The 24,285-nt window shown below is 41.6% G+C and overlaps 2 protein-coding genes across 3 annotated transcripts in view; one reads left to right on the top strand and one right to left on the bottom strand.

The window, feature by feature from the left end:
* LOC133663399 (porphobilinogen deaminase-like) overlaps nucleotides 1–3,769 on the top strand; it is a 29,541-nt gene extending 25,772 nt beyond the window's left edge. For both annotated transcript variants that reach the window (XM_062067841.1, XM_062067840.1), the window contains one exon: nucleotides 2,836–3,769. In XM_062067841.1, coding sequence (XP_061923825.1) covers nucleotides 2,836–3,009 — 174 coding nt within the window. In that variant the 3' untranslated portion in view covers nucleotides 3,010–3,769. The remainder of the gene's footprint in view (nucleotides 1–2,835) is intronic.
* A 547-nt stretch (nucleotides 3,770–4,316) lies between these two features.
* Nucleotides 4,317–24,285, bottom strand: part of gkup (glucuronokinase with putative uridyl pyrophosphorylase) — a 65,742-nt gene continuing 45,773 nt past the window's right edge. Inside the window, exons 21-23 of the mRNA XM_062067839.1 lie at nucleotides 16,933–16,996; nucleotides 15,299–15,370; nucleotides 4,317–5,289 (exon numbers count right to left, since the gene is read on the bottom strand). Coding sequence (XP_061923823.1) covers nucleotides 5,155–5,289; nucleotides 15,299–15,370; nucleotides 16,933–16,996 — 271 coding nt within the window. The 3' untranslated portion in view covers nucleotides 4,317–5,154. The remainder of the gene's footprint in view (nucleotides 5,290–15,298; nucleotides 15,371–16,932; nucleotides 16,997–24,285) is intronic.

The following is a 24,285-nucleotide window of genomic DNA, read 5'->3' as shown; positions in this document are numbered from 1 at the left end:
CCCCCCCCCCCCCCCCCCCACCCCTTTTAAGGGGGCGGGCAATATGCGCATTCGTATAGTTAGGAGGATATGCCTCGTTCAGCGCAAAAAAATTGTCTGGTTTGAGCCAGGTTTCGCTGAGACCAATGACGTTAAGATTGTTGTCTCTAATGACCTCATTAACTAATAACGTTTTAGGAGGCAATGATCTTATGTTTAAAAAGCCCATATTATAGGTAGTGGGCTGTTTTGAGGAATTTTTGTTAAAGTTATCCGTAGTAGTAATATTAATAATGTTGTGTTTATTTTGCGTAGTGCGCTTTAAATAATTCCGACCATGTCTAGGAATTGATACGACGGGAATCTTCAGATTGTTTGCTTGGTGCTGCGATACACTGAACGCATCATAATTTGCCACCTCACTAGAATGCATGTCCAACTCTGGCACTGTCATTGCAGAAAAAACATTATGTGAGTTGTGTATTATTCTAGGAGAAATGCTATGTGTGCAGGGTTTTTCCAGCCTGGCGCTGGCTATTTCTATCTTAACTAACAGACACTGTAATTGCCTGTGACCGGGCTTGCTCTAGTGTAGTTAGTCAAGTGTGACTCAAACAATAATCTATGTTCCTATATAGGATGATGGCGCCTTCCCGGTTAGGGGGAAGGCCGTCCCTCATCAGCAGGCCCGGTTTGCCCCAGAAAGAGGGCCAATTATCAATAAACGTTAGTCCCTGTTGTCTACAAAAACTAGGCAGCCACTTGTTAAGCGAGACTAATCTGCTATACCTCTCATCATTGCCTCTCACAGGCAGGGGGCCAGAGACAAGTACTCGATGCCTGGACATCTTTCTAGCGAGATTGCAAGTCCTAGCTGTTTCTCTTTGTAATCTCTGACTGTCTCATCCTAGTGTCATTGGAGCCAATGTGTACAACTATGTTCGCATAGCTAGTGGTGCGATTAGCCTGTCGTACGTGTTTACTAGGCCTGTTGCGAGTTAGCTCCCTAAGATTAGCTTCAATGTCAGGTGCTCTGGACCTGGGAATACACTTAATTGTGGCTGTTTTGCTAAGCTTTATGTTTCGGGTGATGGAGTCCGCTATGACTAAAGTGTGGACTAGCTAAAGGGCTAAATCTATTATGCGTCTCAACCGGTTCACCGTTGCTATAAACGGGGCTATTTAGCTCGCTACAGCTAACGCTAGCAGATGTGTCCGCAACGTCTAAAGTTACGAGATTACTCTGCTCTAACTGGCGGACATGGCCCTCTAGCAGAGCCAACCTATCCATTAGACTGGTGCACGAAGAGCAGGGAGCCATACTCACGGTATTTCTTTCACCGAGTGAAGTTCTTGCTGTCTTCGGGGAAGTGGTCACGACGTGCGGGGAGCAAATTCCTTCAGACCAACGCCGCCTTTCTCCGCGCTAGCTGAGAGAGGGGTGGTGAGACAGAGATCGGGTGATTTGCAAGTTAAATAAGACTACTAAGTATGTTTGGGAAGTAGTAAAGAAAGCTGTAAAACAATTAGAAGCACACATAACGATCCTTAGCTTTTTTCGCAACATCAACAGCGAGCAGTCAGCGAGCAGTCACTGGTACTCGAAATCATAACCACAATTTTAGTTGTGAACATCCTTTGCTGTAAATTGTGTTGTTTTGCAAACCCAGTCCATAAATATTTGGACAGTCCATCCATCCATTTTCTACCGCTTGTCCCGTTCGGGGTCACGGGGGTGCTGGAGCCTATCTCAGCTGCATTCGGGCGGAAGGTGGGGTACACCCTGGACAAGTCGCCACCTCATCGCAGGGCCAACACAGATAGACAGACAACATTCACACTCACATTCACACACTAGGGCCAATTTTAGTGTTGCCAATCAACCTATTTCCAGGTGCATGTCTTTGGAGGTGGGAGGAAGCCGAAGTACCTGGAGGGAACCCACACAGTCACGGGGAGGACATGCAAACTCCACACAGAAAGATCCCGAGCCCGGGATTGAACTCAGGACTACTCAGGACCTTCGTATTGTGAGGCACATGCACTAACCCTTGTGCCACCGTGCTGCCCTATTTGGACAGTGACAGTTTTTAATTATTTTGCTTTTACAGTAGGCACCGCCAAAATGGATAATCAATCAATCAATCCATGCGCATGCCATTTAAGTGTAAGCGTTTTAACTTTAATTTAAAGAGGAACTGCACTTTGTTTGGGGAATTTTGCCTATCCTTATATAAAAGACAAGAAGACATATGCTTTTCTATTTTTAATGCATTCTAACTCGGAAATAAAAGTCTGCTTGCAATGGAGTCAATGTGAGGCCCTCTTTTCCGCCCATAAAGCCCTCTAAATAACCATCTAAAAACTGCCGATAATACTCCATTTACATCTCGTGATCAGAATATTACCTAGTTTTAGTGATATTGTTGTTATAAGCGCAAATGCAGACAAACTATTTTTTGCGTCGCTGCGATCACAAAGACTAACTAGTTAATGCAGCTATATATTATATGGTAAGCTGCTTCCTCACCTCGGAGATTGTGTAAATTTATTCTAGAGAATTAATAATGCCTTTTACCTTAATAGTAGAAGGATGAGTACATTATCAAGTCTCATTGAATATATTCAATAACATCGCCTCGTTGTAAAAAAGGAAAAAAATGTGGTTCTCAGTGTTGAAACTAAGAAGGAGTAGAGTCAAACTAAACATTTTGGTTTTTTTTCTTGTGCACAGACTCAAAATGGGCAGAGATTCTCCTGGTCTATACCTACAAATACTGTGCATGTTCGTCTTTAGACTGATGTGACCTGGGGTTTGATTGAACACATGTTGACATTGTTGAACTTGTGTGCCAGTGCCAAGAGGAGGTGGACGAGCGATGCCAGCGAGTGGGCGTCACAACCGTCAAGGTCGGCGGGGAATCTCAGGACAAGGCTGAGCGGCTGGGTATTGATTTGGCCAAATTGCTGCTAAGCAAAGGAGCAAAGGAGATCCTGACAGCGGCCAGACAGCAAAATGATGCCAGATAATTGTTGGTCAGGGCTTGATGGCGCTCACGCAAAAAAGGCAGTGAGCAATATTTCTGGTCCTTGAGATGGTATCCTCTTGAAGCCTATTTTAGTCTTTTGCAGTAATCTGGGCTGTTGCGCCAAAAAGCTTGTGAAACAAACCATTTTTTCACTGGGAAACCAACCGTACAATCGAGATTTTAAGTCTCTGCAACGTTTGTCTTTTGAAGAGAAACTGCGGTTCCTCTTCATTGAAGATGAACTTTTGATGACGGACCACAGTTTTCCACATACTTTTAAGAATTGCAAGCAAAAAATACAAGCTCGGTCTGTAATGACCACATTTAGTAATAATGGCTGCTGCTGTAAACTCACCTACAAATATTCAACCTTTTAGCTTTGCTTTTTTAAAGAAAAATTAAGTTATCAAGAAACAGAATGTGAAATAAATGAGTCATTTTGCAACTTACTGATATCAGAGATTGTTGTAATGTCTGAATTTACATGAATTATTTTCTATATATTTTTTGATTTTATAACTGCTTCATGAAAAAACAAGTATTTGCCTTACATGTATCACTTTTTTCAGTGGCTGTGTCCTACTTCACTTGGATCATAGCGTCATACATTTAGTTTTATTTTCCTTTTCTTTATCGTATTGTGTTTGCTTAACTTTGTACAGTGTAACTATTGATACAAAGGTGAGCTATTGAGAAAATATTGAGTGTATGTGTGAGCATTGCTGTTAAAGGAACAAAATGCAAATAAAAATTGTGCCCTATCTAATTTTTGTATCTTTTGATCAATCATCATGACAAATACGCTGTGCAGATGACCTAATAGGGCATCTTTGGTGTCATTTGAGACTTCAGATCAATGAGCATCGAATGCAAAGTCTTTCTCCAAAAGCCCTGATCTAGAAACAGGTCGGAGCATGGTGATTGATCATCATTCTATTTAATAAAAAAGTCAAAACAAACTGTCATCATTTGCAGCTGCCAGTACAGTGAGAACTGAGAACCTATTATTCACCACCATTGTCTACTTGTAGCGGGACCCTGCATTACTTATTCAATATCACCATCAAGCACTTGTTGCAGGTATCTGAGTCTGCCTTCATTTAGCTGCGAAATGAGGCACCATAAACTCCTTTTTGGTGCCATTATGGAATCAAGTTTTTGTAACCATCCTTATTTGTCAGTGCAACTGTTAGCGTCCCCCAGTATTGACATTTCAAGCATCATACATATAAAAGTCACAAAAAGAACCACTGAAGTAAGATTTGTAGAGCCGTAATCGACTAATGATTTTTTTTAATAGTCAAATCTCTAAAAAAAAACTTAGACAATGACTGTAGAGGTTGGAGGTCCTCTGATTGGCCCGCCGGGTTGGCTTTGGCAGAGAACCAAAGGAAACATAAATTAGGTCATGAATCGACCAATACACGTCCTGGTTCAATTAGAAATGACATTCAAACAATTCTTGTCGTCATGCTGTGAACATGAGACTAAGACAACACTTACAATTAATAGTACTTATAGTAACAGTACCTCAGCATTACAAGGTTTCGAACAGAATGTTCTTGGAGCTATGTGGCCACTGAGCTTAGAGTGTCTATACGCTTTTTTCCCCAAAAGGCTCAACAAATACATATGCCCAAAACTAGCATGTTATCAAAAACAATCTGTTTTTTTTCTCAAGTGAGATGGAGTCTGGATAAGGATACCTTTTGTAAATTAGGTAACAGAATAACTCAATTCACAAACTATTAGCCACCAATATGAATGCACACATACTTATGGCTAGTACAAACTTTTGCTAACGCAAAAATTATTTGGGATGCTAATTACAAATATATTTTATGCATGACAAAAAGTTAATACCATGGTTTTTAATTTGTGTACAAAACAGTTTGTATATATAAAACAATATGGATTACAGTACAAATCATGTCAATTCTGCTGTACAATTCATGTATGCAATAACTGACGTTTACATTCTTGTCTGATTAAGACACATTTGTTCATCAACATAGTCATTTTTCCACTAGCTAATAAAATACTCCTCAGAAAGAGTAACACTTTCTTATGACTTGATTAAAAACAGTATTCAAATCTTAACCAGTTCATGATTAAACAAACAATAGTTTTGATGTAGTGAACTCCTTTACATTACTAGTACTTGAGTCTTTGGAGCGGAATGAGTTGACAGCTGATTGCTGGCCGTGCTGGTTGTTGGGTTGTACGGACTGATGACACAGAAGACACAGCCGGCCTCCTGAAATGCTTGCCTCATCTCCACCTGGTAACCCAAGCACAGGCTGCATCAGACAACAGAATATCACTCCGCTGTTAGAAACTACTTCCGTAATTGGAGGTTTTCAATTCTTTAATGACTTTTATTAAGCCCAGTCTTGAGGCATTTTTTGTATCAAAATTAAACAGTTTTGGTCTGCCCTACTTTTTGTATAATTCTGTTTTTGATGAACATTTTTGCCAAAAGTTTGTCACAGTCTCGGTTATTGTACGGCAAAAACATTTTGTGTGACAAATACAACAACATGCGCACATGCAAAGAAGAACATTAAATAGGGACTTAACTCCCGACGGTTAGTATTACCGTTTTAAATAAAATTTTACGTTAAAAGGTGATTGATAAACACACTTTGACAAACTAATGGACAGATGACACTGCTTTTTGACCGCAGAAGCAAGCTAGCGCTAGCTCGTAGCTAGCTTAAATGCTAACATGAACAACTAAGATATTCAGTTGCGCAACTTACAGGCTGTGCTTTCTTAGCACAGAGGGATCGATCTATACTCAAAGTAATGACGCAGTGTCTGCAACAGGAAGTGACGTAAACCGCATGTGAAGCCTTTTTTCCCTTTATCATAAAGAAAACCCACTTGAAGCTTTACAAATCAAATTAAAAGAAAAAAAACTTTAATTAATTTTTCCAATTATTGGAAATCTGACAGCCCCTCCCCTCTAGGTGTCTGAGTCTGGTGTTTGTACAGGGCCGTAACTAAAAGTTCAACGGGCACACAACATAGACAGACAACAGGGCCACCCTCAGTACAAAAATCATGTTTTTTTTCAGTATGCGTTGGTGTCGTGCCAGTTTGATAGTAACGCACGTTAACTGTTAACGTTTTTTGCATGCTAAGTTTTTATGCCAGCTTTTTTGCTACTTTCTATGTTTACGCCTACAAATACTGCATTTTGGTATTTCTTCTTACCCAGTTTTGACACTTTTTTTCTGTAATTCCACAGCCATACACCTTAGACAGTGGTTCTTAACCTGGGTTCGATCGAACCCTAGGGGTTCGGTGAGTCGGCCTCAGGGGTTCGGCGGAGCCTCCGCCGCGGAGATCAAGACACAAAATCTTCTCCGTATTATGGATACCCCCAAACAATGTTCCCTCTAATTTTCCATATGCCCGAGCAAACGCAAAAACTCTTTGAGCATTCAGTGGAGCACATGTGAGCGACGTCAGACGTGCACATGCACTGTGCCACACCAGCAGCACACCTGTCCCAAACCTGACTAAATAAGTTAAATGATTTATTTTTATATTCAAATGACAGCAGTCATTTCCATGAGATAATTTTCTAATATAAGTGTTTTGGCCCACTTACAATGACAATAACAAAAAATATTGTTTTTCATGAGCTGTGTACTAGTATTGTATGTCTGGGTGGAAAACGAAGAAAAGGAACAGACTTTGCTAAGGAAAAAAAGGATAGTGGCACTTGCCAAGGTGAAGCCATGCATATCTGAACTGGTCTCTCAAAGGCAACAGCAGAAGTCACACTGATTTGCAGGTGTGTATTTTCATTTCAGTCATGCACTGTTTTTTTTTTTCTTTGAACAAGGTGATGTTCATGCACGGTTCATTTTGTGCACCAGTAAAAAAAACATAACTTTTGTCTTGAATTTGAGAATTAAAAAAAAAAAATGTTTCACGAAAGAAGGGTTCGGTGTATGCGCATATGAAACTAGTGGGGTTCGGTACCTCCAACAAGGTTAAGTACCACTGCCTTAGAGTCATATAACTTGGTATGTGCCACTTGTTAACAGTTAGGATTTGAACTTTTTCAGCTAATTTAATTTTTTTCCCTCTAATTCCGCAGCCGTACATCTTAGAGTCATATAACATGGTGTGTGATACATGATAACTTTTTAAGCTAGTTTTGCAACTGTTTACCCCAGTCATATAACTTGGTATGTGACACTTGTTAACTGTTAGCATGATAACTTTTTCAGCTAATTTTACACAGGTTTCTCACCTGTGTGAAGTTGGCCCCTGCCCCTCGCAAACCCCTATCGAAATAGTCTCACTCATTTGTGCTGCTTTCGTTTCCGAGTTATTATAAAAATATTATTTTATAGGTCAATCAAAGGTCACTGAGCCCCCCACACCTTCTCCTAATTAAGTCCAAAAAGTTGCGTTTTTGCTGGTTTGTGCTGCAAATATTTTTGGTCTTGCCATTATAGTTTTTAAGTTATTAACATTTAGTTTTTTATGCTATTAACATGTAATTAAGTTATTACATGTAAACAGTCATGAACTATGTAAAAACTTCCCCAGACTAGTCCCATTGTTTGTGCTGGTTTGTGCAGTTGAATTGGTTGTTTGTGCTGCTTTCGTTTCTGAGTTATTAAAGATTACACCCCCCCCTGTTCTCCAATCGATTGTGCTGCTATAGTTTATGAATTTGTAACGATTAAGTATTTGGGAAGTGACGTCACTGATAGAAGCCTAAATGCTGTTGTGATGGCAGAAACAGAAATTGTGAAGTTCTGTCAAAGACAAAGTTTCAAAGAAGATTGGGCGATGCTGGAGAAAAATCAAAGAGTAAAGAAAATTAGTTCACTTTTCAAGTTAAATCCAATTCTTCAAGATGGAGTTATGAAAGTTGGCGGAAGGTTGAGCCGTGTAGCAATGCCTAACTACTCCAAGCAGCAAGCCATATTGCCTAAGGATTCACACATGTGTTGAGACATATTCCTGACCTAACAGCTCACGCCGGAAGGAATCACATGATGGCCAATCAACGTCAGAAATTTTGGATACCTGGAGCCATTGGAGCCATCAGAAGGTTTCTGTCCAGGTGTGTCATCTGTAAAAGACTCCACGGAGCCGCTGGAAAGCAACTCATGGCAGATCTACCAACATGCAGGGTCCTACCTGACGATCCACCTTTCACGAGAGTCGGTGTGGACTACTTTGGTCCGTTCCAAGTGAAGAGGGGAAGAGGACATGTAAAAAGAGGTATGGCGTCATCTTCACGTGTCTTGCTTTAAGAGCCGTACATCTGGATGTTGCATCCTCACTCGACACCGATGCATGTCTTAACGCAATCAGAAGATTTCTCGCCAGAAGAGGACAAGTCAAAGAGATGTATTCCGATAACGGAACCAACTTTCGGTCAGCTGACAGCGAAATGAGGAAATCAATCAAAGAATGGAACACCAAGAAGATTTACGAACACTTGCTACAAAGAGGTGTCCAGTGGCATTTCAATCCACCAGCAGGATCTCACCATAGAGGAAGCTGGGAGCGGCTAATCCGTTCAGTGAGAAAAATACTGAGTGTTACCGTAAAGGAACAAGTTTTGGATGAAGAGGGTCTTTATACCTTGTTTTGTGAAGCCGAAGCAGGCATAAACGGCAGACCCATTAGAAAGACATCTTCAGACCTCAACGACTTGGAGGCTCTCACACCCAACCATCTGTTATTGCTGAAGGTCAAACCTGAGCTACCTCCAGGAGTGTTTCATCCGTGCGACCAATATGCCAGTCTCAGATGGAGGCAACTACAATACCTTGCGGATATATCTTCTGGAAACGCTGGTGTAAGGAATACCTAGCGCAGCTTCAAGAACGTCAACGATGGTCTTCACCTAGAAGAAACTTTCGTGTTGGAGACGTGGTGCTGATCGTGGCTGACACTTCACCCAGAAATTCCTGGCCACTTGGAAGAATTCTAGAGACTTTTCCTGGTGGAGACGGGCTCGTTCGTCAAGTTAAAGTGAAAACTAAGACTAACAAGCTTCGTCGCCCTATTACAAAGCTATGTATTCTTCAAGAAGCAGAAGATCATTAAAGTATGGCGATGAAGCAAAGACCTCGAGTTGAATGGGGCAAAGGACTACAAGCTTCTTTGAGAAGTATTAAGGCTATTTAGGCACCTTGAATTTGAGTTAACATGTTTAAGTAATGTTTCAAGGACATTGATAACAATTAGGGGCCGGTAATGTAGGAGCCTAAATGCTGTTTGAGTTCATTTACATTTTTTATGGAATGTGCTTTGTTTATTCAGCCAAAATGGGACTATTTACTTTATTTGCATGCTTAGAATAATCATAAGGTACACATTATTTGTAATTATTACATTTGTCTAAATAATTTGATGACGTAACTGTTTGATTGCATATATGGCGGAAGGATCTGTGTGGTAGGTTGGTTTTTTGGATACAAGGTATTATGGGTAATGGCAGTCAGGTGCGGGGGAATTGAGCCACACAGTTTTTTGACCTCACTCTTACTTTTTCTAACTAGTTCTTGCTGTAACAAACTCTCTTTATTTGGCCATTCATTTGTTCCCACATTGTTATTGTTTTATGTTTTTGAATGATTAAGTTCACAAGTAAACTATACAAAACGAAGAGGAGCGTCTGGAGTTTTGTTTGTTGTTGCCGCAGCAAGCGGAGCAGGAGAAAGTTGGAGGAGCGTCAAGTTAAAGGCTTCATTAGGAATCTACAGTCACGAACGAACTGGAATTCTCAATTTCCTAACAAAACAGTCTAGTTTGTGGTCCAAACAATACCAAAATAGTCACATTTATTTGTGCAATTTTATTTTGCTGGTTTCTGACATAGAAACTATCGATTGTGTTGCTATAATTTATTAATTAAATATTACGATAACGAAAGTGATGTCACCGCTAAAAGTACCGTATTTTCCGCACTATAAGGCGCACCGGATTATAAAGCGCACCTTCAATGAATGGCATATTTCAAAACTTTGTTCACATATAAGGCGCACCTATGCATCCATTAGATGGAGCTGCGCTAAAGGGTATGTCAACAAAACAGTCAGATAGGTCAGTCAAACTTTATTAATATATTACAAACCAGCGTTCTAACAACTCTGTTCACTCCCAAAATGAATAAACAGCTGATTTACTCGTGTTACGGTAAATCAAACGTGCAATCACAAAATAGTAACACTCAAAATAGTGCAGAGCAATAACAATATCAATGACTCAACGTTGCTCAAACGTTAATGTCACACAAAATAAACATTTAAAGCTCACTTTCTGAAGTTATTCCTTATCCACAAATCCCTCAAATTCTTCTTCTTCAGTGTCCGAATTAAACAGTTGGGCGAATACGGCATCCAAAATGCCCGACTCCGTCTCGTCGAAGTCATTAATGGAGTCAGTGTCGCTGCTGTTGTCCAGCAGTTCAGTGACAATTCCTGCCTTCCTGAAAGCTCGGACCACAGTTGAGACTGATATATCAGCCCAGGCATTTACAATCCACTGGCAGATAGTGGCGTATGTCGTCCGGCGCTGTCTCCCTGTCTTGGTGAACGTGTGTTCGCCTTCTGTCATCCACTGTTCCCACGCAGTTCGCAGTCTAGCTTTTAATGCCCTGTTGACACCAATATCCAGCGGCTGGAGTTCTTTTGTCAGTCCACCCGGCTGCTCTATTCCCGTGTTCTACTGCGTGACTGATTGCCTTGAGTTTGAACTCTGCATCGTAAGCATGTCTCTTAGTAGGAGCCATTTTGGGGTCTTTACAGAAACACACAAATGGAAATGAAACGTCATATCCCAGCATGCACCGCGCGCTTCTTCTTCTACGGGGGCGGCTGCTTACCGTAGAAGAAGAAGCGCTTCTTCTTCTGCGGGGAAAAAGAAGTTGGCGGCTGTTTACCGTAGTTGCGAGACCTAAACTTTATGAAAATAAATTTTAGGTTTGTTGTGGCTCAAAATTGGTCCATATATAAGGCGCACCGGATTATAAGGGACATTGTCAGCTTTTGAGAACATTTTTGGTTTTTAGGTGCGCCTTATAGTGCGGAAAATACGGTAGATCAGGAAGTTGTTTTCTGTTGTTCCTGCCATGCTAGTCTGCCATGTGCTGCTTGTACACCTCTTCTCAGGTCATACAGTTCCCAGACACATGCTGCCTTTTTACAGTAGGATACATAATGTCCAATATCACTCTGGGTCAAGCCTGCCCGAAAAGCAATGACTGCCCTCAATGTGAAGGTCTGTCCTTGGAGCATTATGTTGGAGGGAAATTCACACAAGGGAATCCTCTCTGGTGGACACCCCTGTGTACTGGAGTTGCTGAGCAATGGCTGCCAAGGTCAGTGTCAATACAAATAAGTTCTCCCAGCCTCTAACTGTGGGTAACCCTCCCTGCACATATTTTATTTCCTGTTTGGTGTCTTCTCTGATTGGCCGTAGGAAGTCCGAGTCAGGAAGGCTGAGTCCTTCTTCCACAGCAGTCGCAAAATGAGAGATATTAGAAGTCTGGAGGACACCAATGAAGGTAGAGATTAATGCAACCGTCCTTGTGCTTTGTTTGATTAGATTGCAATACAGTGAAGAACATTGTTTTAACAAATAAACACTTGCAATGTTCTCTATATCATAGTAGAGATGTTGCAATGTGCATTTGTTTGTAGCATACTAGATTTTAGTTGGACAGCTTCAAATATTTTCTTCAGGAGTCTTGCCCTCTCTATGTAGACCTGTTGGGTCACACCCTGTGTGGCGATGGCTTTTACCAGTCTAAGGAACTGGTTGCTGTGTTTGTTGCAACTTACAACCTTTTCAAAAGGAAATACTGTCACAGAAAGAACTACATAAGCTATGACAACATATATCAAATGCACAAAAGCAGAGACTTTTGATTTATCAGCTTTAAGAGGGTCCTGATTCTTTCCATTTTTTTTTTTATCAAGTGCAGTTTTACCTTTTTCTGGCTTGCAGGTGGAACTGCATGCAGCCATTCTGGGACAAGGAGAGAACTCATCTTCCTTTTTTTGCATGGAACCACCACTTGGCCTCTCCAGTTTTCCACAGCATCTTCATCTGTTGGGTGTGTGTTTGTGGAAGCATCAGCCTCCTCACAGGGGTACGTATTCTAGCGTCTCTTCTCTTTTACAGTGGATGCGGGGTCAATCTGCATGTGGCTTTTGATGAAGGAAAGATGGCGAGCAATAAAACGACCCCCCCTATAGGTAAGTTTTCATGTTTGAAAATACCTTGTTTTATATTTTTGAACTTCCACTGGGGCTGAACTTGCAGTGATGCTGGTGCTGTGGAATAGTGGCGCCCATTATTCCTGTCCAGAGTGGATGTTATCGCGATCCCCACAGTCATGGCAAGTTACCTACTCTCCTCACATATTTCAGTTACCCACTGTCGGACATCAAGTCTGGATCTGAGCACATGCATCCACTTGTACCTGTTCTGTACCTTTGTCATCTGGAATGGCGACACATTCCAGAGAAAAATCACTCACAACTTATTTTGGGACAGGTGCCCCTGCACGGATCCATTCAGTCAGCCAACGTGCATTGGCATTAACATCATGTTCCCCCGACAGCATTTGCACCACTGGGAGACTGATGTGCTGTTAGAACACCCTGATACAGGAAGATATGGCCGGATGAGCCCTTTGGCCTTGTCAGTTTTCCTACAACTGATCCACTTGCATCAAAACATACTCTCTGGTGAGTTTTCTTTATGAAGGTCTTGTACACATGCATTTTTGTTTGACTCCAGTAGTGACAGAAAAACTTGTCCAGTCCAATGTCTCTGTGAGGTGAACTGTATTTTAATAGCTGCAAGGAATAAATAGGATTTTTGTAACCTAATTCCAAATAATTCCTTTGTTTTGCTTTGCGCAGATTGGCCAAATTGCGCAGATGAGTTGGCTCTCGATCTCCAAAGTCCATAAGCTTGTGTGCCTGTGAGGCCCCCCAGACATTGGGCTGCATCATGCCCTCACCAGTTCTGTGGCTACCTGCACATGCAAGTCTCCAGACAAAAACGCTTTAAACAGCCAGTGTGCAGGAGTCATCTGTGTTTTTGATGCAGCATTTGACCGCCATTGGGCTGTTAATTGCAGGCTCTCTGTCACATGTTAAATGGACATGACCGTGACACTCATTACAGTTGCCTTTCATGTCAATGTAATTTCTAGTGATTGATGGATAGACCTTGGCTCTTTTAAAAACAAATATAAAGAAACTCTTCACTGCCTTCCAAATGTGCTCATTGATAACAAGAGTCCAGGGGCCAGGCATCAAAATTGTATATTCCCTTTTTTGCTTAATACTGTTTATCTTTGTATTCAAACTTTTCTGAAATGAATTCGATCCATTTTCAAGTGAAGTGAAGTGAATTATTAGCGCTTTTCTCTAATGACTCAAAGTGCTTTACATAGTGAAACCCAATATCTAAGTTACATTTAAATCAGTGTCGGTGGCACTGGGAGCAGGTGGGTAAAGTATCTTGCCCAAGGGCACAACGGCAGTGACTAGGATGGCAGAAGCGGGGATCGAACCTGGAAACCGGAAATTGCTGGCACGGCCGCTTTACCAACCGCCCCATCAATATGAAAAGATTGATGATTTGGTTCATCAGAAGGAGAAACTGAATAATCTGTGTCATCAGTAGTCGCTGACCAAATGTTGTGTCTGTTTAATTTGAGAAAAGTATACAGGGCTTTGCCGTGATGCAGTATTCCAACTGCTCACTAAGCACTGTCCATATATTGGAATTAGGAGCGCTTATTTGCCATTTTGGATTATGGCCTCTTTTGATGTGCACAGAACTGAAAAGATGAAATCCCTGTCTACTGCTGATTTTTGGGGCATCTTGTTTTAAGAAGAAATACATACAATTAGCATCAATTACTTTATTTCTGCAATGTATTTTACTACCAATTAAAAGTGCTAGACTCAACATGGTACCTTGATCAAATCATTAGAACATTGATATAGGTATCTGCAAACCTTACAGTAAATGCAATGCACGTTTGAAAACACGTACATACTATTTTACATGCATAGGTAAAGCCATGTTCATTCCTTTGCAAATAAACTTGTATGTAGGTCTGTTGAGTTAAGTTAAGTTAAGTTAAGTTAAGTTAAGACTAACCTGGCATTTCTGCATTAGAAGTTTGCATTCAGCTTTGTATACAACTTTAGTGTTTAAAAATGTTTACATTGGCAAATTTGTACTTTTTTGGGTCGTATTTACAGAGCTGGAAAAGTAAAACTTGCAAAAGCTGTGTTACAACTTTCAATTCCACAGGTGTACCAGTCTGTCTCCTGCCCCCCGGAGGCGTAGTTCATGATTCTTATTTGAAACTTACTAACTCATAAATTATAGCAACACAATCGATTGTTTCAATGGCACAAACCAACAAAAACACAGCACAAACAGATGGGATTGTTTTGTTATTGTTTGGACTACAAATTAGACTGTTTTGGTCGAAAACATACAATTCCAGTACGCTCGTGACATCACATCCTAAATAGTTCACATCCATGTCAATGTTAACCATTTATAAAGTATAGTACCACAATCGATGATTTTGACTGCACAAACATAGCACCAACAATTGAGACCATTGTGTTATTTAGACCACAATTTAGACTGTTCTGTCTGATAATGGAGAATTCCGGTTCGTCGATGACATCACATCCTAAATAGTTAATCGTTAATAATCCATAAACTATAGCAGCACAAGCGATCATTTCAACTGCACACACTAGCACAAACTATTGAGACTATTTTGTCCTAATTTGAGATTATTTTGACCAAGTTTCAGTAACCCATGGGGATCAGGTTCACGATGGCGTCACTTCCGTAAATTTGAAACGTTAATATCTCTAAAACGAAAGCACCCCAATCAACATTTTTTGCTGCACAAACGAAATACAGGGTGACACAAAAAAAGCGTTCATCACCTAAACTTTAATGACTTTTGAAATGCAACACAAAAGCTGCATCAAAAAATCGGCCCTTATAAGGTGATACCGAGGTGTTGTGAAAGGTCTTTTTAATTTTGACGATTTGAGGCACCACCTTGCCTATATGGTATTCACAAATTCCAAATGCAGAACATATCAATGGCTTATTTAAGATTGGACATAATCAAGAGATTTTAATGACGAGACCATGACTTATGCAGTTTACAATGCCATTTTTGGATTTTCTCTCAAACCACTCAGAAGTATCAGCAGCATTTGGCAATGGCAGGCTAATCTTACTAGTTTAGTCGGGTCCAGACACAGTCCTAACACTGCTCCGCCGCTGCCTGGCAACTTCACTGCTGAGCCAAACTGTGGAGTAAACACAGATCATTAGACAAAACGCAAAACACTCATAAGAGCAAGATGCTGAAATGAAAAAGTGAATGTTGTTGAGCATAATTTATACTTTGTATCTACAGTGCATCTGGAAAGTATTCACAGCGCTTAACTATTTTCACATTTTGTTATGTAACAGCCTTATTCCAAATTAGAATAAATCAATTTGCAAAATTACCCCATAATGACAATGTGACAAGTTTATTTTGCTAATTTATTAAAACTAAAAAAATCACATGTACATAAGTATTCAAAGTCTTTGCTCAATACTTTGTTGATGCACCGTTGGCAAAAATTACAGCCTGAAGTCTTTTTAAATACAAAGCCACAAGCTTGGCACACCTATCTTTGGGCAGTTTCGCCTATTCTTCTTTGCCCATTCCCCTTTGCAGCACAATCAGGTTGGATGAGAAGCATTGGTATTCATCCAGGATGTCTCTGTACATTGCTGCATTCATCTTTGGCTAGTCAAAAAGGTGACAAATAACTCGATGGTCACTCTGCCAGACTACAGCATTCCTCTATGGAGAGAGAACCTTGCACAGGGACAACCATATCTGCAGTAAACCACCAACCATGCGTGTGCGACAGAAGCCATTTCTTAGTAAAAAGTTTACCAAGACTCTCAGACCATGAGAAACAACATTTTCTGTTCTGATGAGACAAATATTGAACTCTTTGGTGTGAATGCCAGGCGTCATGTTTGGAGGAAACCAGGCACTGCTCATCACCAAGCCAATACCATTCCTACATTGAAGCATGGTGGTGGCAGCATCATGCAGTGGGGATGTTTTTCAGCTGCAGGCTCGTCAACGTGGCGGGAAAGATGAAGGTAGCAATGTACAGAGACATCCTGGAAGAAAACCAACGCTTCTCATCCAACCTGATGGGAGCTTGAGATAAACTGCAAAGGGGAATGGGCGAAACTGCCCGTAATAGGTGTGCCAAGCTTGTGACATTGTATTCAGAAAGACGTGAGGCTGTAATTGCTGCCAAAAGTGTTAATACAAAGCATTGAGCAAAGGCTGTGAATACTTATGGTCATGTCCTTTTTTTTAGCTTTTTATTTGGGGATGGCATGGCTCTGTTGATAGAGCAGCCGTGCCAGCAACCTGAGGGTTCGTAGTTCGATCCTCGGTTTCCGCCATCCTAGTCACATCCATTGTGTCCTTAAGCAAGACACTTCACCCTTGCTCCTGATGGATCGTGGTTATGGCCTTGCATGGCAGCTCCCGCCATGAGTGTGTGAATGGGTGAATGTGGAAATAGTGTGAAAGCGCTTTGAGTACCTTGGCGGTAGAAAAGTGCTATACAAGTATAACCCATTTACCATTAACTTTTTTATATACTTTCAAAAATAAAAAATAAACCTTTCACACTGTCATAATGGGGTATTGTATGTAGAAATTTGAAAACAAAAAAGTAAGTTATTCCATCTTGGAATAAGGCTGTAACATAACAAAATAGGGAAAAAGTGAACTGCTGTGAATACTTTCCAGATGCACTGTAGGACAGCGAAAATTATGAGCACCTACTTGCTTTGCCAGCTCAACCATCTTGAGGTTACCAGGACCAAGGCACTCATCAGAGTACACAGACCTGTAGAGGTATTGTTTCTGATGTTACTTTATAAAGACAATGTATGTAGATGATATAATATATTCTATTCTAAATACAGTATACACCACTTGTTATACTGTATTTAGAATAGAATAGAATAGATCTTTATTGTCATTGTACAACAAAATTGCAAGCAAACTCTTAATCACCATTTGAAACTATGTCTGACAAATTCCCATTTTACCTGTATTGTATTAACCGAAAGATAAATTACAGGAAACAATTCTATATATTTAATGTTTATTAACATTTCCAAATGAAATACAAATTTAAATCAAGCTAAAACATATGACATACCTCTTTACTTTGTATCTAACATGTCCCTCTACAAGCTCTGTAAAATAGGCTATAGGCTTGAGTTACAGGTATTTTGAACAATATTTTAATTTCTAAACGCAGTACTGTCACTTTTAACACAATTGTTTAGACTTTTGCTTGGTTTATAGCTGGGTTGCAATCACGTGACCTCGAGGCACATCCGGGCTTCAGGCGATGGTCTGGAGTCCCACTGTTTATGTACCTGAATCAGTGCAGATTTGGGCATATTTTGAAAGGTTGAGAGGTAAATCATGATTTGTATTTTTTTTTTTTTTTTTTAAATTGGATGGAGTGGTTTATACAAGCTTAAGAAAAATAATTTTTTAATGATTTAAACCATTTATCATCACCAAGATGTTACTACTCGCTACCTCCTCACTTCATTTGACACTCACGGTATTTAGAGAAGAAAATATCATGTCTTTACTTCTGAGGGGTCCACAAATTAAGCATTATTCAGTACCGTACTTGATTGACATAACGAGTGCCGTGCTGCTGTGATCGTGAGGCTAATGAGAGAAAGGATTCGTTAGGTTTCAGTTGATTTCCTGCTACAAATATTATTTTAATCTACAATTCATGTCTGCAGTTGTTTTTAAGGTGTGAAGTTCATATTTTGTCTCATTATTTTGCTATAAATGTTGCTGTTGTTCAGCAATGTTTGCTAGCGATATCAAGCTTCACTATATGCTGTTGAGCCCACAAGAGAGTTGTTCATCTAGTTTATTAATTCTATTGAGGATATTTTCTTGATGCTAAGAAATATCACGAAAGACTGCGGTCATCCGTGTTGAATAAAGCACTTGGCTTTCCTGCACAACAACTATGCTTTTAGTTTCTGTTCTGAAATTAGACAATAAAATATGGTGGATTAGACCAAAAATCACAATATTTATTACTACAACTTAAAATTACTTTAGTTTATTTGCACAACCAGGTCTTCCTAGTTATATGTAGGCATTGTAACCACAAAAGAACACAAACTAATGCAATCTCTTGTCGTTTACTTATGTTTATTTTTGCTCTCAAACAATAATAGAGAATAAACTCGATTGCATCACAGTGTCATGTCTGTTCATGTTTTTGTTTTGGCCATGTGTTTGTTTTTTGGACTCTTTTTAGTTCCTGGTTGCACTTCCTTGTTTGGTTTGGTTTCCATGGTCACCCATTAGTTTTCACCTGTCATGCACGCACCTGTTCACCTGTCTTGTCACGCACCTGTTTTCACTGATCACGTCACTATTTAAATCTGTCTGTTTCTGTTGTTCGTCCTGGCGTCCTCACACTATTTCATCACTCTGCTCCATGTCTTGTCACAGTTCTTTACCAAGTAAGTTTTGTTCATTTAAGCCACAGTTAGTGTTTTTGTTTTATTGTTCATAGTTTTTGTGCCCACGTGCATGTCTTTTGTTTCATAGTCAAGTTTGTATTTCCGCCTTTGTGCGCGCCTTTTGTTTGCTTCCTTGTTTTGTAGTTTATTAGTGTTAAAAAAAAAAAAATCATGTATTTAAATTCATACCTTGCCCGCGCCAATTTTCCTTTGCCTTCCGGAGAAGCGAAACCCGAGAACCCAGTCACGACAGTAGGACGCCAGCAGAAGAGTTTCTCCGCAAAAAAATTGGACGGTTTTGACGAGGCAGCGAGGGAGGTCCTCCGCGCCATGGAGGAGGAATCGCTGCGCTACTCCTCCATGGAGTACAGAGACTCCATTTGGTCCGAGGACTGCGCTGCGTCACCGCAATCCCGGAAGCGCCGCTCCCGACGAAGGACGTCAGGGAGGGCTTCCGCAAACAAAGAGGACGCCTCACTCCCGCAAGCTCCTCCCCCTCCGGGCGGAAGCAAGCCACAGGCAGCCCGGCTTCACCCTGATGACATCACAGCTCAAGATTTTTTTTCTCTGAACTCTTTTACTTTTGATCAGCCGCCCTCAACAAAGGACTCTGTTTCTATAATCAAATATTATCAGAACATGATTTTGGACATTAGAGCATATCAGTCACAGCCATCTGAATTTCATGCCGCGCCCCCCAGGACTCAAGCCATGCCCAAGTCACAAAATTATTTTTTTTCACCCCCTCAATCCCAGGTACAAAAAGAGAGACATTTTAGACAATTGATAGGGGAGGATTTTACCCCCCTCCTGACCTCCCTCCACCCACCCCAAAAAACGGTTCCAGACAGCGGGGAGCGCTGAGGGGGGGGCTAGGGCTGGGAAATGTTCAGGTGGGGTGGTTCAGCATCGCCATGCCAAGCCACAGCCTCCAGCTCGGCCACCACCACCAGTCTTTCGCCATGCCAAGCCACAGCCTCCAGCTAGGCCACCTCCACCTGCTCCACGCCCAGCTCCACGCCAAGCCCCACCACGCCAAGCGCCACCAGTACCTGCTCCACGCCAAGCGCCGCCAGTACCTGCTCCACGCCAAGCGCCACCAGTACCTGCTCCACGCCAAGTGCCGCCAGTCGCAGCTCCACGCCAAGTGCCGCCAGTCGCAGCTCCACGCCAAGTGCCGCCAGTCGCAGCTCCACGACGCCAAGTGCCGCCAGTCGCAGCTTCACGACGCCAAGTGCCGCCAGTCGCAGCTTCACGACGCCACAGCCTCCAGCTAGGCCACCTCCACCTGCTCCACGCCCAGCTCCACGCCAAGCCCCACCACGCCAAGCGCCACCAGTACCTGCTCCACGCCAAGCGCCACCAGTACCTGCTCCACGCCAAGCGCCACCAGTACCTGCTCCACGCCAAGTGCCGCCAGTTGCAGCTCGACGCCAAGTGCCGCCAGTCGCAGCTTCACGACGCCTAGTGCCGCCAGTCGCAGCTTCACGACACCTAGTGCCGCCAGTCGCAGCTTCACGACGCCCAGTGCCGCCAGTCGCAGCTTCACGACGCCCAGTGCCGCCAGTCGCAGCTCCACGACGCCCAGTGCCGCCAGTCGCAGCTCCACGACGCCCAGTGCCGCCAGTCGCAGCTCCACGACTCCCAGTGCCGCCAGTCGCAGCTCCACGCCAAAACCAAGCACCCCCAAACCAAGACCAAGTCCAAGCACCGCCACACCAAGACCAAGTCCAAGCACCGCCACACCAAGACCAAGTCCAAGACCAACCACGCCAAGACCAAGTCCAAGACCAACCACGCCAAGACCAAGTCCAAGACCAACCACGCCAAGTCCAAGACCAAGACCAACCACGCCAAGTCCAAGACCAAGACCAACCACGCCAAGTCCAAGACCAACCATGCCAACACCAAGACCAAGACCAAGACCCCCCACGCCAAGACCAAGACCCCCGCCAAGACCAAGACCAAGACCCTCGCCAAGACCCGCCACGCAGAGACTCTCCGCCTGACGCACCACGCCGAGCTTCGCTGCCTGCTTCGTCTGCTGCACCTGCGTCATCGGCTGCTTCCACGCCTGCAACGACGACGACGCGCCTGCCTCCTCGTCGGCCACGAATGTGGCCACTACCTAGTCGTCCGCCACGCCAAGTGCGCCCACCTCTTAGTCGGCCACGCATGTGGCCCTTCCCGGGTCGCCCACCTCGCCGGTGGCGGCGGCGTTCCACTCGCCGCCGCCACATGACTATGCCTCGATGGATTCGGGGCCACTTGGCCTGGCGACCCACCGCCACATCCCCCTCCCGCCCTCCCATGACTCTTGATCCTGTTTTTTGGACATCTGGGATCTGTCCGTAAGGGGGGGGTTCTGTCATGTCTGTTCATGTTTTTGTTTTGGTCATGCGTCATGTCTGTTCATGTTTTTGTTTTGGCCATGTGTTTGTTTTTTGGACTCTTTTTAGTTCCTGGTTGCACTTCCTTGTTTGGTTTGGTTTCCATGGTCACCCATTAGTTTTCACCTGTAATGTCACGCACCTGTTCACCTGTCTTGTCACGCACCTGTTTTCACTGATCACGTCACTATTTAAATCTGTCTGTTTCTCTTGTTCGTCTTGGCGTCCTCACACTATTTCATCACTCTGCTCCATGTCTTGTCACAGTTCTTTACCAAGTAAGTTTTGTTCATTTAAGCCACAGTTAGTGTTTTTGTTTTATTGTTCATAGTTTTTGTGCCCACGTGCATGTCTTTTGTTTCATAGTCAAGTTTGTATTTCCGCCTTTGTGCGCGCCTTTTGTTTGCTTCCTTGTTTTGTGGTTTATTAGTGTTAAAAAAAAAAAAATCATGTATTTAAATTCACGCCTTGCCCGCGCCAATTTTCCTTTGCCTTCCGGAGAAGCAAAACCCAAGAACCCAGTTATGACACACAGAAAGATTCCAAAACAAATCAAATGTTGAAACAAACCTTATACAAAGTGATCGCTGCAAACACAAGCATGGTCCGATTGTATTCTACAGGATGATGAAAGTGATATTTATAATTGACATTTTTTTTTATTAACTTTCATTTTTTCCTTGACTTTATTACCTTTATGAACCACTTCTTTTGGGAATTTATTAAAGGTCTTTCCTATCCTTCTATTTGAACGACTGGGACACCTAAAAACAGAACAGTCATATGGCATTTTCTGCTCAAACTTTACACTCACTCTCACTTGTTCTAATGCTACACTCAAGCTGCTGGACCATCATGTCAATTAAGCCGCGAAGAAGAAAAACGGATATGATGTCATATGCAACCCAGCTATTCTCCTGTTGTGTGCTCTTATTTTGTTACATCTGTTACCTATTGTATCACTTAGCTCACAGCCTTAAAGGGGAACCGCACATTTTTGGGAATTTTATCTATCATAAAGGGAAAAGCGGTAGAAAATGGATCGATGGATTCACAATCCTTATGTAAGACAATAACACTAGGGCTGCAACTAACAACTAATTTGATAATCGATTAATCTGTCGAATATTGCTTCGATTAATCGATTAATAATCGGATAAAAGAGACAAACTACATTTCTATCCTTTCCAGTATTTTATTGGCACCATACTTATTTTGATTATTGTTTCTCAGCTGTTTGTAAATGTTGCAGTTTATAAATAAAGGTTAAAAAAAATAAAAAAAGGAGCCTCTGCGCATAGCATAGATCCAACGAATCGATGACTAAATTAATCGCCAACTATTTTAATAATCGATTTTAATCGATTAGTTCTTGCAGTAAATAACACATATGTTTTTCTTTTATTATGCATTGTTATGCATTTATGCAAATGATAAAAAAATGTGTTTAAAAGTCCGCTTACAATGGAGCCGATGGGAGTCGCTCTATTCTGCCTATAAAGCGCTTAAAACATTTAATATTTACGAATTTTGATCATTTGAAATATTCAGCGACGCATTCGTTTCAAAAACGCGTCACGACGTTCGTTTTTTTTTTTTTTTAACAACATCACTGATTTCAACTCACAGCAGACTTCATGAGCGCCAACAAACAAAATCAAACATCACTTATTGTAAAATGTCTGCTCTCATTAGGATGCCGATTGTTAGGATGTTCATATATTCCCATGAAGAATGATTCATAATCTTTGCAAAGAAAAAAGGGTGTTGAACCAATCGCAATCAAAGTGTCTTTTCATTTCTTTCTTGCCATTTTTGGGTCTAAATTGAATGCCAAAGTTGACCAACTTGTCAGATTATGTCTTTATCCTTCTACTATCCAGGTGAGAAGCATTCTTTATGATCTAGAATAAACTTTCGAGCTCAAGGCCGTAAAAGCACCTAACCGTAGCCGCTGATGTCAATATGGCAGCACAGAGCTAGTTAGCTCCCTCTGATCACGCGGCTAAAAATAGTTTGTCAGCGTGCTTATAATAACAATATCCCTATTACTTGGTTAATATTCAAGCCACAAAATATAAATGGAGTATTGCTGAGCGCTTTTTGGATATTTTTTAGAGGGATCTGTGGGCATAATATAGGACCTCCTATTGACTTTGTTATAAACAGACTTTCATTTACGAGTTAGAATGCGTTAAAAAAAATACATCCGTCGTCTTCAATCAATCAATCAATGTTTATTTATATAGCCCTAAATCACAAGTGTCTCAAAGGGCTGTACAAGCCACAACGACATCCTCGGTACAGAGCCCACATACGGGCAAGGAAAACTCACCCCAGTGGGACGTCAATGTGAATGACGTCTTGCCCCTCATAATGATTGTGAACGATAGGCAAAATTCCCCAAATTCCGCTTTAAAGGAGAACTGCACTTTTTTTTTTAAATTTATGCCTATCGTTCACAATCATTATGAAATATGTCTTTTTTAGGATTTCAAAGATGATAAAAAAACGTTGCAAGATGCGGCTAATGGGAGTCATCATTGTAGCCTTCAAAGCCCTCCAAAACAACTTCAAAACCCACCATCAACTTTTTATATACACGCGATTAATCTATATAAAATGTAGTAACAGACACAATCATAACAATATGTACAATATTTACCGTATTTTGGTCAGTTTATGCACAGCTGTAAATAATACTTCAGCGCATTTATTTCTGTTTCCATACCAGCGCACTTCATATTTCCTGCAACAAATACGTTCCTACTACCAGAATCAAGTGCGAGTGTGTTTTCTAATCATGGCAGATTTGGTAATAGACAGCGAAGACGACTACTTTTGGACACATTAGGATTCACAACCTTATCTTTTTTAAACTAAACATACGGAGGATGAACAACTGCTTATAGAAGCGAGCATGAAAAAGAGGCTGAAACGTTGGAGCAGACGGAAGCCGACAGAGTGTGACATGGTCATGCTGCAATTCTGGAACTTTGACAGTGTTTCCCACACGTTCATTTATTTGTGGCGGCCCGCCACGAAAGATTTACGTCCGCCACAAATAGATTTTTTTTTATTTTATTTTTTTTTGTCCTGTCCAGCTTCTCAGGCAAATCATATAGTTGATGTAGATGCCCATATAGGCTGTTCAGATTTACTTTACAAAAGAGAAGTGTAGGATACTTCTCTTGTTGCCTTATTTGTATTTGACCACTACTGTTATCTGT

The sequence above is a fragment of the Entelurus aequoreus genome, linkage group LG13 (assembly GCF_033978785.1).
Source record: "Entelurus aequoreus isolate RoL-2023_Sb linkage group LG13, RoL_Eaeq_v1.1, whole genome shotgun sequence".
Taxonomy (NCBI): Eukaryota; Metazoa; Chordata; class Actinopteri; order Syngnathiformes; family Syngnathidae; genus Entelurus; species Entelurus aequoreus.
The sequence above is the reverse complement of the archived record's forward strand: the minus strand, read 5'-3'. Positions and strand labels throughout refer to the sequence as shown.